Source organism: Sceloporus occidentalis, unplaced genomic scaffold, assembly GCF_023333645.1.
Source record: "Sceloporus occidentalis isolate IW3139 unplaced genomic scaffold, rSceOcc1.0.p SCAF_7, whole genome shotgun sequence".
Taxonomy (NCBI): Eukaryota; Metazoa; Chordata; class Lepidosauria; order Squamata; family Phrynosomatidae; genus Sceloporus; species Sceloporus occidentalis.
In genome coordinates, this window is record NW_028316987.1 from 27,427,291 (window position 1) to 27,440,956 (window position 13,666).

The 13,666-nt window shown below is 41.5% G+C and overlaps 1 protein-coding gene across 5 annotated transcripts in view; it reads left to right on the forward strand.

Moving 5' to 3' along the window:
- LOC149309446 (exocyst complex component 3-like) overlaps positions 1 to 13,666 on the forward strand; it is a 67,186-nt gene that overhangs the window by 35,423 nt on the left and 18,097 nt on the right. For all 5 annotated transcript variants that reach the window (XM_089532477.1, XM_089532474.1, XM_089532479.1 and 2 more), the window contains one exon: positions 5,373 to 5,490. In XM_089532477.1, the coding sequence (XP_089388603.1) occupies positions 5,373 to 5,490 (118 nt within the window). The remainder of the gene's footprint in view (positions 1 to 5,372; positions 5,491 to 13,666) is intronic.

Sequence of the window (13,666 nt, forward strand, 5' to 3'; positions counted from 1 at the left end):
GCCGCTTATTGACCTTCCACAAGTGGAGGAAGTTTCAAGACTTCTTGGAACCTCTCCGTATTCCTCATTCCAAGACCTTTACCAGGTATGGGCTGGACATCCTGCTTCTTGGTGACGAGGGGTTTATCTTTGTCTTTGATCTGGTGTTACTTCACCACTGGACATTCAGCTCCTTGGGAAATCTTCCTGGGTCCTTTGGTGAAGAGATTACTTAAGGGCTACAACAACCTCCATCCTCCAGTGTTTGGCCTGACACCGATGTGGAACTTGGAACTCATCTTGGGACAACTCTGTGGGATACCATTTGAACCTACAATCTTTGGTTTCTGTCTTGGAAGACTGCTTTTCATTTCTTTTTTTTATAAAATATATTTATTAAACATATATATTCATGCATAAAAAAGACAATACAAATAAACAAAAACATACAAACAATTGAACAATACCAACATTAGCCATACAAAATTACTCATATCATGTATCACACTTATTTCCCAGCAGACAGGGTCCTAACCTCCTGTATTCTGGGTTAGCTCCTCCCAATTTGCTCCTGTAGGCAGGGACAATAGAACAAAGACCGGCCCCCTATATAGGGAGGAGCTAGCCCCCCTGGGCCTCCGTCTTGTTCCTGCCTACGCTTCTAGCAGGATGTGTCTCTTCGAGCCAGTGAAGTTTTTCTTTTCGCCAAAAGCAGTTTGTGAGTTCTCCTGGCCTTCTCTGCTTCTCCTCTCTCCTGTCTTTCCCCCCTTCCTTGGGGGTGGCTATGGCAGAGGACTTCAACTGGTTTGAAAGGACCTCCTGCTCAAATGTGAGCCCATTCCATGTGGCCCATTGCTGTGTCTTCTTCTTTCTTGGCTGGTAAGCCACTGAGGGACATTTGCAGGTTGGCTACCTGGTTGCAAGCCATGACTTTCAAAACTCACTACAGATTCACTTGAGATCTCAAGCTGATACGTCCTTTGGGAGAGGTGTATTGCGTTCCAGTATATCTTGACTGTGTCACTGAAAGTTGACTGCTATCCTATGTTTTAATGTTTTAGGGTATTTCCATCTCTTAAACTACTTTTATATTGTTACTGTCATATATGGATAGTGAGTATTATCATGTTTAATGTTTGATGTCTTGCATTTCACTTAGTTTTCAGTAAACCTTTGACTTGTTTACAATGACACTCCTGCCTCCTGCTTGTGTAGCTTACTAATTTCCAGTTTGTGTGAGTCACAGACCATGAAGAAGACTGGTTGCATACCTATAACTGTAGTTTTTCAAAGGTCCATCTGTGAACTCATACAACTCCACCCGTCCTCACCTTGTCATGCCCTGGCTATTCTGTGGATTTCTACATTAGCATCCATGGTACTGGTGGTTTCGGCATGAAGGCCCATATATAGACAGTAGAGATGGGCAGAGCTATCACCAAAAAGCTTAGGTAATGCTCAAGAAGTTTGTGAAAGATGCACTTCTCAGGCTCATGATAACCAATTTGTATGTTCACATATGACCATATGAAGAACTGAAGTTATAGGTATGCAACCTATCCTTCATTATGTTGCTTTTAATTACCTGTCTTGCTGTTTTGAGTCAGTGCAAAATAATCTGGCCACATGAGCTGAGTCCTCCTTGCATTACATTTCAGCAGCCTAGGAAAACCACAGATCCTATTCATAAGTTCTTACAGATACACAAATAATTTCACTGAGTTTTTCTTCATGTGCTGTCTTTCTATTTTCCTGCAAGTTGGGGAGGCAAGCCTAATGATGGCTCTTGCTTCTTCCATGCACTTCCAAGGCATTTCTTCAAACTGTTCAAATTGCACTTCTTCAAACTGTCAGTCACCCCAAGTGAGGGTGACATTAAGCAAAGGACAGCTAGCACCTCCCTCCCAGTTCAATCCTGCCTCTCACTGAAGGCAGGGCTTTGTGTTGATCCAGTCTTTGAGGGCTCTGAAGAAATTTAAAATGAGAATTTAAAGAGGTTTAGCTTTTTCTTCCCAAGCTTCCCTATGCTAACAGGGACTGCTACTGATAGGAAATGGAACGAGATCACGGGCCCAAAAGATGAGGCATCGGAGGGGATGGGTGGAGGTGGAGATGCCCTCTAGATAAGTCCTAATGGGGACTGACATATCCAGACTAGAGAATCAGATCTGACCCTATTTCTAGCCATGAAAGTGCATGGTGATGCTTCATAGCATGTGCTGATGAGCATTGTTACAGCCATGCAGATGACTGAGCTCAACACTCTCACTTCCTTCCCACCCCTTGTTTTTTGAAAATTAAGCCCTGTTTTTGGGAGTTGTACCACTGGATTTCTTTAATTGCTCAACAGGTTATAGGCACCTGAGGTTCAGACAGTGGGAAAACGGCAGTGGCTTCAGAGGTTTCACAAAATGGTGGAAATGAGTAAGTTGGACACAAAAAGCAACACAGGCCCAGTGACAATGTTTCTTATTAAGTAGAGTCCCTCTCAAGACCGTAAACAAGAAGGAGAATCAAGAATCATAGAGTTGGAAGAGACCACATGGGCCATCAAGTCCAACCCCCTGCCAAGCAGGAACATCAATCAAAGCACCCCCAACAGATGGCTATCCAGCCTCTGTTTAAAAACCTCCAGCTAAGGAGACGCCAGCAGAGAAGGCATCATTCCTCTGAGTTCTTTTTGTCCTCTGGGATAAAGGAGGTGGAGTGTTCTGTGATGATTTCTCTCCCTTGCAAAGCTGAAAAGAACAGGCAGGTTTCTCCTGCTGCATGCTCACTGGAATCTGTGGTTTCTGTGCTTCCCATTGTTTCTGATAGGGAAGAGGAAAGTTGTCTCCAGATGAGGGGGATGTTTCCAAAGTGAGATTCTACATGCTTGTTTGATTTTTTTTTTTCCCAGAAAGGTAGAAAAGTCACTGAATTTAACTCCTGGTTATCTCGTAGTGCAACTGAGGCAGTGTCTGAGATCAGATCTAAAATTAAGCAGGAGTTTGTGATTGCAGAGGTAATTGCAAATGTTACAGAAAGAGAGTGATTCCATGCTTTTCAAATTTGCAGATGACACCAAATTAGGAGGAGTAGCTAATACCTCAGAAGAGAGGATCAAGATTCAAACTGACCTTAAAAGATTAGAAAGTTGGGCAAAAACTAATAAAATGAATTTCAGCAGGAAAAAATGTAACTTAGGCAGAAAAAAATTGAAATGCATAGATATAGGATGTGGGACACCTGGCTTAACACAACTACGTTTGAAAGGGATCCAGGAGTCCTAGTAAACCACAAGTTAAATATGTGTGAACAGTGTGATGTGGCAGCTAAAAACGCCAATTCGATACTAGGTTGCATCAATAGAGATATAGTGTCTAAATCAAGGGAAGTAATAGTGCCATTCTCTTCTGCCTTAGTCAGGACTCACCTGGAATACTGTGTCCAGTTCTAGGCACCACATTTCAAAAAGGATGTTGACAAGCAGGAGTGTGTCCAGAGGAGGGTAGCCAAAATGGTGAACGGTCTAAGGCTGTTTTGGCTACTTGTCCTTTTAAGAGTTCTAAATTTTGTGGTGATGCCTTGGAGGTTGGTTGAAACCAAGGATAAAAGAAAGGATTGCTGCCATTAGCCAAAAAAAGAGGAAAAGAAGTCCTTTTGATCTGGGACTCAGCTCTTTTGTCCATACACAGCTCAGTTCAGACAGCGAGAGTTCAGGTCTTGGAATTCTCCCAAACTACAGTCCAAACAGCAGCAGTATTCAGGATTTAACAAAGAAAAACCTGTGAAGGAAGAATATACTATAGATTTCATTTCAAAACACTCAGATTTCTTTTTACAGTCTCCTGTGCCTAGGTCTTTGAAACGGCTCCAGCATATGCTATGGACTATAGACCACCTGGTTAAAATAAAGGCAGTAGACTCTGTTCCTTAGCAGAGAGAATGTTGGGGTCCTACTTAGTGTTCTTCTTGGTCCCAAAGAAAAACAAATACTGGGGAGCTACTCTGTACCTTCACATTGCCAAACAATTTATAATGAAGTGGAGGTTCTGCATGAAGACCCTGAAAACTACCTTGGAAGGGCGTGGGAGTTCAGGAGGAGGATTATTTGGTGCCCCTTAATCTTCATGAGATGTGCTTACCTGGTGCACTTAGTGTACAGGAAGTACCTCAGGTTTGCTTACCTGAAGGAACATTTCCAGTTTCTTTGAAGTTGGTGGAAATGAAGTTTCCTACATTGAAAGTGTTGATTTTGGTTTCAATTACAGGCTTTCAGAGATTTAGTTACAATTACAGAGCTTACAGGCTCTCTAAACTGAGGGCTGTGTCAGTCCGGAAGGAGTGGTGTATTTTTTAAATAGGGATTTTGTTGTACTTAGGTTAGAGTGATCGTTTGTTCCTAAGGTGAATTCATTTTCTCATCTCTCAGGAAATTGTTCTTCATTCTTTTTGCTCAGATCCAAAAGTGTCACATGAAAAATAATGGCACAGATTGGATGTGCAGAACTCCTTAGTTTTACTTAGACAGAACTAGTAATTTCCATAAATAAGTTACCTGTTTCATTTCATTTTAGAAGAGAAGTGTCTTCTTCCACCCTGTTCTCACTTGTTGAGGCTTTGTCCTGAAGAGATCCTAAGGTACCACAGGAAGAAGGGGGGCATAGATTGGATGTACTCAGGGCTCTTAAATTTTACTTAGACAGAATTAGTGATTTTCATAAATCAGATTATCTGTTTGTTTCACAGGTGGGTGTCGTCTTCCACCTTGTCTCAGTAGCTGAGGCTTTGTATTGAACTGGTATTGAACTGGCTTATGTCCACAGTTCCATGCAGGTTCCTGAAGGGATTCAGGCACGTTCCACTCATAGTATCTCCACTTCTGAAGTTTGGGTACTGTGACTTCTTTGTGAGATTTGTAGGATGGCCACTTCCTGGTCATCTTTTATTAGGCACTACAAAATTGACGAGTTTGTTTTGGCAGATGTACCCTTTGGTAATTGTATTCTGCAACAGATTGTGTCTTGTTAGTGGGCTATTGCCCACCTGGTGACCACTTGTGTAGGTCCCATGTAAGGATTGACTTCCTACAGTGCAGAAAAATGGAACACTGGTGCTTGCCATGAGAGTTTCTTTTCTGCAGCAGTGAAAGGGGAATCCTTCCCATCCTGGCTGATGGGTTTTTTTGTCTTTTTGTAGCCACTCACAGTGCATTTATCTCTGTGCAGAGTTTGCCATTCCTTCTTTGGGAAGGAGGGCCTAGCTCTCCCACCTAGGGTGGATAAGATGACTCACAGTTTGAAGAAGCCCTGCCTTGAAAGTGTGCAGAAGGAGCAAGATCTATTGTAAGGATTTACTCCCAACTAGAGTAAAAAATGAACTTTCACTGTTCTGTTCCCTCTTCAATATAGTGTAGAGATGATGGGAAATCCAGAACTTGCACCAGAAGTGGATGTGAATTCCCTGGAACCTCTACTTTCCCGAGAAGTGGTGGATGAGCTGCTTAGTACATATATGTCAACTCTTACAGTAAGTTGCAACAGTACTTCGTTCACTTATTTAAATAGGAATTAAATGCTATTTACTCCCAATTGTCTTTTTCTTCCATCTAGGCCAGTTTTTATTTATATTTTTATTTACATTTTGTAAATGAGTTCTTCAAACTGCAACTGGCATCCTTGGTATATAATTCTGCCACAACTGCAAAAATTCTTGATGCTAATAGACAGCTGTGACCCTGGAAGCATATATATATTTATTACGGCACACAGCCAGCACAATGATAAAATACAATACAATAATGACCACTTATACAGTCATAAAAAAATCTTTAACATGTGTCAACTTGCAGGGTGTTTTAAAAGGTTATTAAAATGTTTCAAAGAATCTCTTTAGCATAGTCTGCATATCAGTAATAGACATTTATAAAAAATAGAGCAGTATATAAAAAATTACATACAGCAAATTACATGGTGTCTGCAATGACAATATCAGCCATAATTAGACTTCCAGAGTTCACTGAATCTGTTTTAAATAGCCTAGAATCATAGAATCATAGAGTTGGAAGAGACCACAGGGGCCATCCAGTCCAACCCCCTGCCATGCAGGAAATCACAATCAAAGCATCCCCGACAGATGGCCATCCAGCCTCTGCTTGAAGACCTCCAAGGAAGGAGACTCCACTACACTCCGAGGGAGTTTGTTCCACTGTCGAACAGCCCTTACTGTCAGGAAGTTCCTCCTAATGTTGAGGTGAAGCTTGCTCCCTCCTCAATATGACATCCCTTCAAATATTTCAACAGGGCTATCATATCACCTCTTAATCTTCTCTTCTCCAGGCTAAACATCCCCAGCTCCCTAAGTCGTTCCTCATAGGGCATGGTTTCCAGACCTTTCACCATTTTAGTCGCCCTCCTTTGGACACGCTCCAGTTTCTCAATGTCCTTTTTGAATTGTGGCGCCCAGAACTGGACACAATATTCCAGGTGGGGCCTGACCAGAGCAGAATATAGTGGCACTATGACTTCCCTTGATCTAGACACTATACTTCTATTGATGCAGCCTAAAATCGCATTGGCCTTGTTAGCAGCCGCATTGCACTGTTGACTCATGTTCAACTTGTGGTCTACTTGGACTCCTAGATCCCTTTCACACGTAGTTTCATTCAGCCAGGTGTCCTCCATCCTATATCTGTGCTTTTCGTTTTTCCGCCCTAAGTGCAGTACCTTACATTTCTCTGCGTTGAATTTCATTTTGTTAGCTATGGCCCAGTTTTCTAGTCTATTCAGGTCATTTTGAATCTTGATCCTGTCCTCTAGGGTATTAGCTATTCCCCCTAATTTGTTGTCATCTGCAAATTTGATAAGTATGCCCCCAATTTTGTCTTCCAAGTCATTGATAAAGATGTTGAATAGCACTGGGCCCAGGACAGAGCCCTGTGGGACCCCACTGGTCACTTCTTTCCAGGATGAAAAGGAGCCATTGTTGAGCACTCTTTGGCTTCGGCCAGTCAACCAATTACAAATCCATGTTACTTTGTCTAGCCCACATTTTACAAGCTTGTTTGCAAGAATATCATGGGGAACTTTGTCAAAGGCCTTACTGAAATCAAGATATACTACATCCACAGCATTCCCTTCATCTAAAAAGTTGGTAATTTTATCAAAAAAAAGAGATCAGGTTTGTCTGGCATGATTTCTTTCTCTGAAACCCGTGTTGACTTTTTGTGATTATGGAATTGCTTTCTAGATGTTCACAGACTTTTTGTTTAATTATCTGCTCTAGAATCTTTCCTGGTATCGATGTCAGACTAACTGGACGATAATTGTTGGGATCCTCTTTTTTCCCTTTTTTGAAGATGGGGACAACGTTTGCCCTCCTCCAGTCTACTGGCACTTCTCCTGTTCTCCAGGACTTCTCAAAGATTATTGCCAGTGGCTCTGATATTACATTTGCCAGTTCTTTTAATACCCTTGGATGTAGTTCATCTGGTCCTGGAGACTTATATTCGTTTAGGTTGAACACGTATTCCTGTACTATCTCCTTACTTATTCTGTGTTGAAATTCCTCTTTTTTGTCCTCTGCTCCATTATTGTCAGGTTGAGTTCCCTTTGTCTTTTCTGAGAAGACTGAGGCAAAGAAAGTGTTGAGTAATTCTGCCTTTTCTCTGTCCTCTGTTAGCATTTTGCCATCTTCTGCACGCAATGGCCCTACCGTTTCCTTCTTCTTCCTTTTGCTGCGGACATATCCAAAAAGCCCTTTTTGTTGTTCTTAACCTCTCTAGCAAGCCTGAGTTCATTCTGTGCTTTGGCTTTTCTGACTTTACCCCTACACAGGCTTGCTATTTGTTTGAATTCCTCTTTGTTGATTTCCCCATTTTTCCATTTCTTATACATGTCCCTTTTTAATCTTAGCTCAGTTGAAAGTTCTTTAGTCATCCATCCTGGTTTCTTGAGACATCTCCCATTTTTCTTCCTCATTGGAACTGTTTGAAATTGTGCCTTCAGAATCTCCCTTTTAAGAAACTCCCATCCATCTTGAGCTCCCTTCTCTTTTACTATTGTTGACCATGGGATCACACCCAGTATTTCTTTAAGTTTACTAAAATCGGCTTTCCTAAAGTCTAGAATGCGTGTCTGACTCTGCCTGGCTTCTCCTTTCCATTGTATAACAAACTCCAGGAGAACATGGTCACTTCCACCTAAGGACCCCACCACTTGCACCCCGTTAACCAAGTCACCCTTGTTGGTTAGGATCAGATCTAGAATAGTTGAACCCCTTGTTGCCTCTTCCACCTTTTGGACAATGAAATTGTCTTCGAGGCAAGTGAGGAATTTACTAGACCTTGAGGATTTTGCTGAGTTTGACTTCCAGCAAATATCAGGATAGTTGAAGTCGCCCATCACTACTACATCTCTCCTTTCTGAGTGTGTGGTTATCTGTTCTAGAAAGACATCATCCAATTCCTCAGTCTGACTTGGGGGTCTGTAGTAGACGCCCACCATAACATCCTTGTTGTTTCCCTGCCCTTTAATTTTTATCCAGATGCTCTCCACATCGCTTCCAGGATTGATGTCCTGAATCTCTTCACTGATGTAAATGTCCCTGACATATAAGGCAATTCCTCCTCCTTTCCTGTTTGGCCTATTTCTCTTAAAAAGATTATACCCCTCTATTCCTACATTCGAGTAGTGAGACTCATCCCACCAGGTTTCAGTGATGCCTATTATATCATATTTACTTTGTTGTGCTAGGAGTTGAAGTTCATCTTGCTTATTTCCCATGCTCTGTGCATTAGTGTAGAGGCATCTAAGACCATGTGTTCCCTTTACTTGCTGCCTGTGCAAGTTCTTTTTCCTCCCACTGTTGGGTCCTTGCACTGTTTGCCTTGTTCCCTCTCTGTCAGTTTGACTATCTTCTCCAGCCCTTTTGCCTTCCAGAATACTGTCTCCCTCCCCCGCATAATTCAGTTTAAAGCCCTCCTGATCAAATTCTTGAGGGTTTGGCAAAAATGTTTTTGCCAACTGGTGTGAGATGCAACCCATCCCTTGCCAGAAGTCCCTCCTCATGGAACCGCAGCCCATGATCCAAGAATCCAAATCGTTCTTGGTGGCACCATCTACGGAGCCAATTGTTTACATCCGCTATTTTCTTCTCCCTTCCTGGCCCATGCCCTTCGACTGGGAGAAGAGAGGAGATGACAACCTGTGCATCCACCTCTTTCAACTTCCTACCTAAAGCCTCATAATCCCTTATGATATTCTGAAGGCTGTGCCTTGCAGTATCATTGGTTCCCACATGAACCAAAAGAAAGGGGTAATGGTCAGTAGGCTTGACAAGTCTTGTCAGCCTCTCTGTCACATCACGGAACTTTGCCCCAGGGAGACAGCACACCTCCCGAGACATCTTATCAGGTCCACAAACCACTGCTTCAGTGCCTCTCAGCAAAGAGTCCCCCACGACCACCACTCAACTCCTCCGAGGCTTAGCAGCGGCCATTCCCTTTGGTGGAGCTCTCTGGGTCCCCTGCTCTGTCCCTGAGGTCTGTTCCTGCTGCTGTTCCTCATCATCCCTGATAGCAGAGAGAGATTGAAATCGATTCTGTAGCTGTAAGCTTACAGAATGTTCCCTGGTTTCGCTTCTTCTGTGTGTGACCTTCCTCCAACTATCTACTTCTGTTGTGTGTGAAGTGACCTCCTCCAACCCAGCAACTTCCTCTGTGTGTTTCCTGTCCAGGACCATCTGGTCCATTCTGGTCAGGAAAACCTCTTCCTCCCTATGATGCTGAAGTGTAGTGACCTGGGCCTCCAACTGCTGTACCTTCTCTTCTAAGAGGGCTACCAACTTGTACTTAGTGCAGGTGAAGTTCCCCATATCCCTAGGCAAGAAGACAAACATCCCACAGGTGCTGCAGGTGACTGCAACAGGGCCTTCAGTATCCATATTGAGAAGTCTAAAGGAGACACTGAAATAAGACTGTGGGCTTCCCCTACTAAACTTGGCCTTTGTCCCCAAACTCTGGCACTGAGTTCAAGTCACTGGGCCTATAGTTATGTAGAGCTCCTGGCTACTAGCTCCTTCCAGAGAAAAGTCTCTGACTTGCTTCCTCTGAGGAAAAGTCCCCACAGCCCCTTAAGGGAAAAAGGGAAAATAAAAACTAAAGAGCCCCCCTCCAACAATATTTTCAGGTCAGCTTCTCCTCTATTCTCCAAACCCTCCCTGATTATATAGAAAAATTAAAATGGCGCGCGCCTCTGCTAGCCTTCTGTAGAATTTAAAGTTGAGACTCCTCCCAGCAGTGACTCCCAGAATGCAATAATTCAAAGTATAAGGTTAGATCTCACCAAAAGCACATGGAAAAGAAAACCAGCCCCTTCCTCCTTGAAGGAAATGAACTAGAATGGCTCTGCTAGCCTTCTGTAGAATTTAAAGTTGAGACTCCTCCCAGCTGTGACTCCCAGAATGCAATAATTCAAAGTACTGTATAAGGTTAGATCTCACCAAAAGCACATGGAAAAGAAAACCAGCCCCTTCCTCCTTGAAGGAAATGAACTAGAAGGCCTCTCTGAAGGGTGATAGCAGCTGCAAGAAATTTAGCGACTCTGCTAAAAATTATTTAATATAAAATTTATTCTTCCTTCCGGGTAAATACTTGACAATAGGAGTTATCTATATAGAGGGGGCAGCTAAGAAGAACATGACTAATTGACTCAATCTCCTCAAGGCCACGGGGACAAAACCGACAATGGTAGGGTACCTTATTGTACCTTCCCTCCAGAACTGCTGATGGCAGAATATTTAATCTTCCCAACATAAAGGCCTTCTTTGCTTAGGGATGGTCAAATATTCAAAATATCTAGCACATTTTCCAGTTTCCCCAGATTCCCCAATAACAAAATGTAATGGTGATTGACTTCTATGACTTTGCAAGTCAATATCTTTAATTCTCTGTGTGATAGTAATTTTTGCCTTGTGGTAAGCTAGTGAAGATATAAATGATAATGATAGCTTCATGGCTAAAGATTTCTTCCAGGTAGAAGTAAAAAGGTCTTTTAAAATTAATGGTGCCAAGCAATTTTAACCAAAAATTGAATTTACAGATCCACATGCGTGCCTCAACTGATAATAAACCAGCTTCCAACCGAAGAGAAGTGTTTGGCACACTATTTGGTATGCCAAGTATAGACCTTAGAAATTTGGTCTGTACAGTCTCAAAAGGGACAAAATTATTGAAAGAATAGATCTCTGAGCCATATAAAAGTTGGGATAGGATTCTAACAACAAAAACCTCAAGGGCAGCAGGAACATATTGACCACCCTTATTGAAATAGAAAGAACAAAGCGCCTTGATACTTCTCTGGACATTCATTATTGCAGTCTTTTGGTGAAGTTTTGTGGATCCCTTTTCGTGGAAGACTATGCCCAAATATTTATAAAATGTCACTTGTTCAATATGGTTGTTATTTATTGACCATTCATACATATACACTTTTTTGAAAAAAACATAACTTTGGTCTTACTATAGTTAATTATTAAAGAATCGTTTTCACAATAGTCTACAAGGGCTTTCAAGAGTCTGCTAAGGCCTACCCTAGTAAGTGACATGAGAACAATATCATTGGCATAAGCTAACACTGACATAGGTCTGTTTGATAAGGTTGGATGGTGCGATGGTACAGCTGAAAGAGTCGTACTTATAGAATTTATATAAAAATTGAAAAGGGCCGGGGCTAACACACAGCCTTGTCTTACACCATTAGATGTAGAGATGGATCTCGTTGTATTTCCATGAATATTACATCTAACGGCTAAAGAGGAATTCTCACAAGGGTTAACAAACGTCTGTCAATATTTGTGGCTTCAAATTTGGCCCATAACTTATTCCTGGGAATAGAATCAAATGCAGATTTAAGGTCAACAAAAGCAGTGACATCTGTCACCCCATTGATCGCCAGGGTTGGTTTGGCTGATCTGGCTGGCTAGACAAGTGTCCCCTTCCTCCCTCACCGCTCCATGTGTGTCCCTCCCGAAGCTGCGCGCTCGGTGGAAGAGGACGGCCATCCCAGATAGAAGAAGTGTACCGTTCTTCTTCGACCCTGGAAGCTTCTTGAAATATTTGTAAAACTTTTTTTTTAAAGTAAACTGGAGGACTTGACATTCCATGTACTCTGCAAGAATTACACTTACTTGTCTTGTGACATTTCCTTTCTTTTACTTTTGGAAGGATATGCTTTAAATGGTTTTTAATTTTAGAGATAATTTAATTGCAATTTAAAAATAACTTTTTGTATTTTTTTTAAAAAACTATATGTATTTTTACTCGTGTATCTCTTATTTTGTAACTCCCCTTTACATCCCAGCTCTGGAGAAAACATGTTCTTTAAAGAAACAGATGCAACACATACAATTTCATGTAACTTTAAAAATATTTACTCATCTATATGCAGCCCTATTCAACCCTATTCAGATAAAAAGGAAAGAGAACCTATCAAAAATATGGACTTTATCACACGGGGAAAATCAGGGGGTTTAAACAGGCATTATCCAGCGATATTCACGCAATCACAGTAAAGATTTTTACACACAATCACGATTAAAGATGACTTAACCAGATAATAACCAGCAACAAATCATTTATGGGATTTCCCCATGAATGATTTGTTGCTGGTTATTCCTTAGTTATTCCCAGGTTAAGTCATTTTTAATCATGATACATATGAAAATCTTCACCGTGATCATGCAAATATCGCTGGATAATGCCCATTTAAACCCCCAATTTTCCCCACGTATGATAAACTTTTATGAGCATACTGGTTTCCTCTTTATCCTTAGCAACTTCTCAGATTAAATTTAGCATTTTGCCTGTATCATAAATTTCATTTTTTTGAGACTCAAGAGCATGGGGTATATTTTTCTATTTTTGTAAAAAATGTTTCATGTATTCCTATGTGTATAGTAAATTACAGAGACTTGTCAATAGTTAGTTCATCAAACCAGAAGCAAGGAGTGGGTTTGTAAGAGATTCATTGGACCCAACGGTTAAATTGGACCCAAGGATATCAGTGTGAAACTTGTGGCCTTCCAAAAATTACTGGCTGCTATTCCAGTCATCCTGACCAATAGTCCTACTAAGTTAAACTGAAATAATTTTGAATCTAATAACATCTGGAGCATTATAGATTCTCCACCCTCCCTGAGGGTTAATTCTGTTTCATGACTTTATCTTGATTTTTTTAATTTAGGGATTTTTTCCTTCTACTATATAGCATTCAAAGATATAGCTGTGTTAGTCTGTAAAATCAGTATGTAAAGAGATCTTGTAGCACCTTTGAGACTAACTGAAGGAAAGAGGTTGGCAGCATGAGCTTTTGTAGATTTCAGTCTACTTCCCGAGCTGCATTTGGCATCTTCAAATGCATCTGTGGAAGTAGACTGAAGTCTGTGAAAGCTGCCACCTTTTTATTTAGTCTCAAAGGTGTTACAAGATCTCTGTACATACAAAAGCTACCCCATGTTTTCCCTGCTCCTAAACCCATGAAGGCCTGCTTTTTAAAAGAGCAATGGGCAATGGCTATTATTCAGTGCTGTTGGCCTATGCCCATGGATGTGTGTACCCATGTATGCCTCTGGACCTCCCTGCCATGGGTAAAGAATGAGCCAAAGTGAGAGTAGTTGTTCTATCATTCCTCACACATTGGCAGGAGAG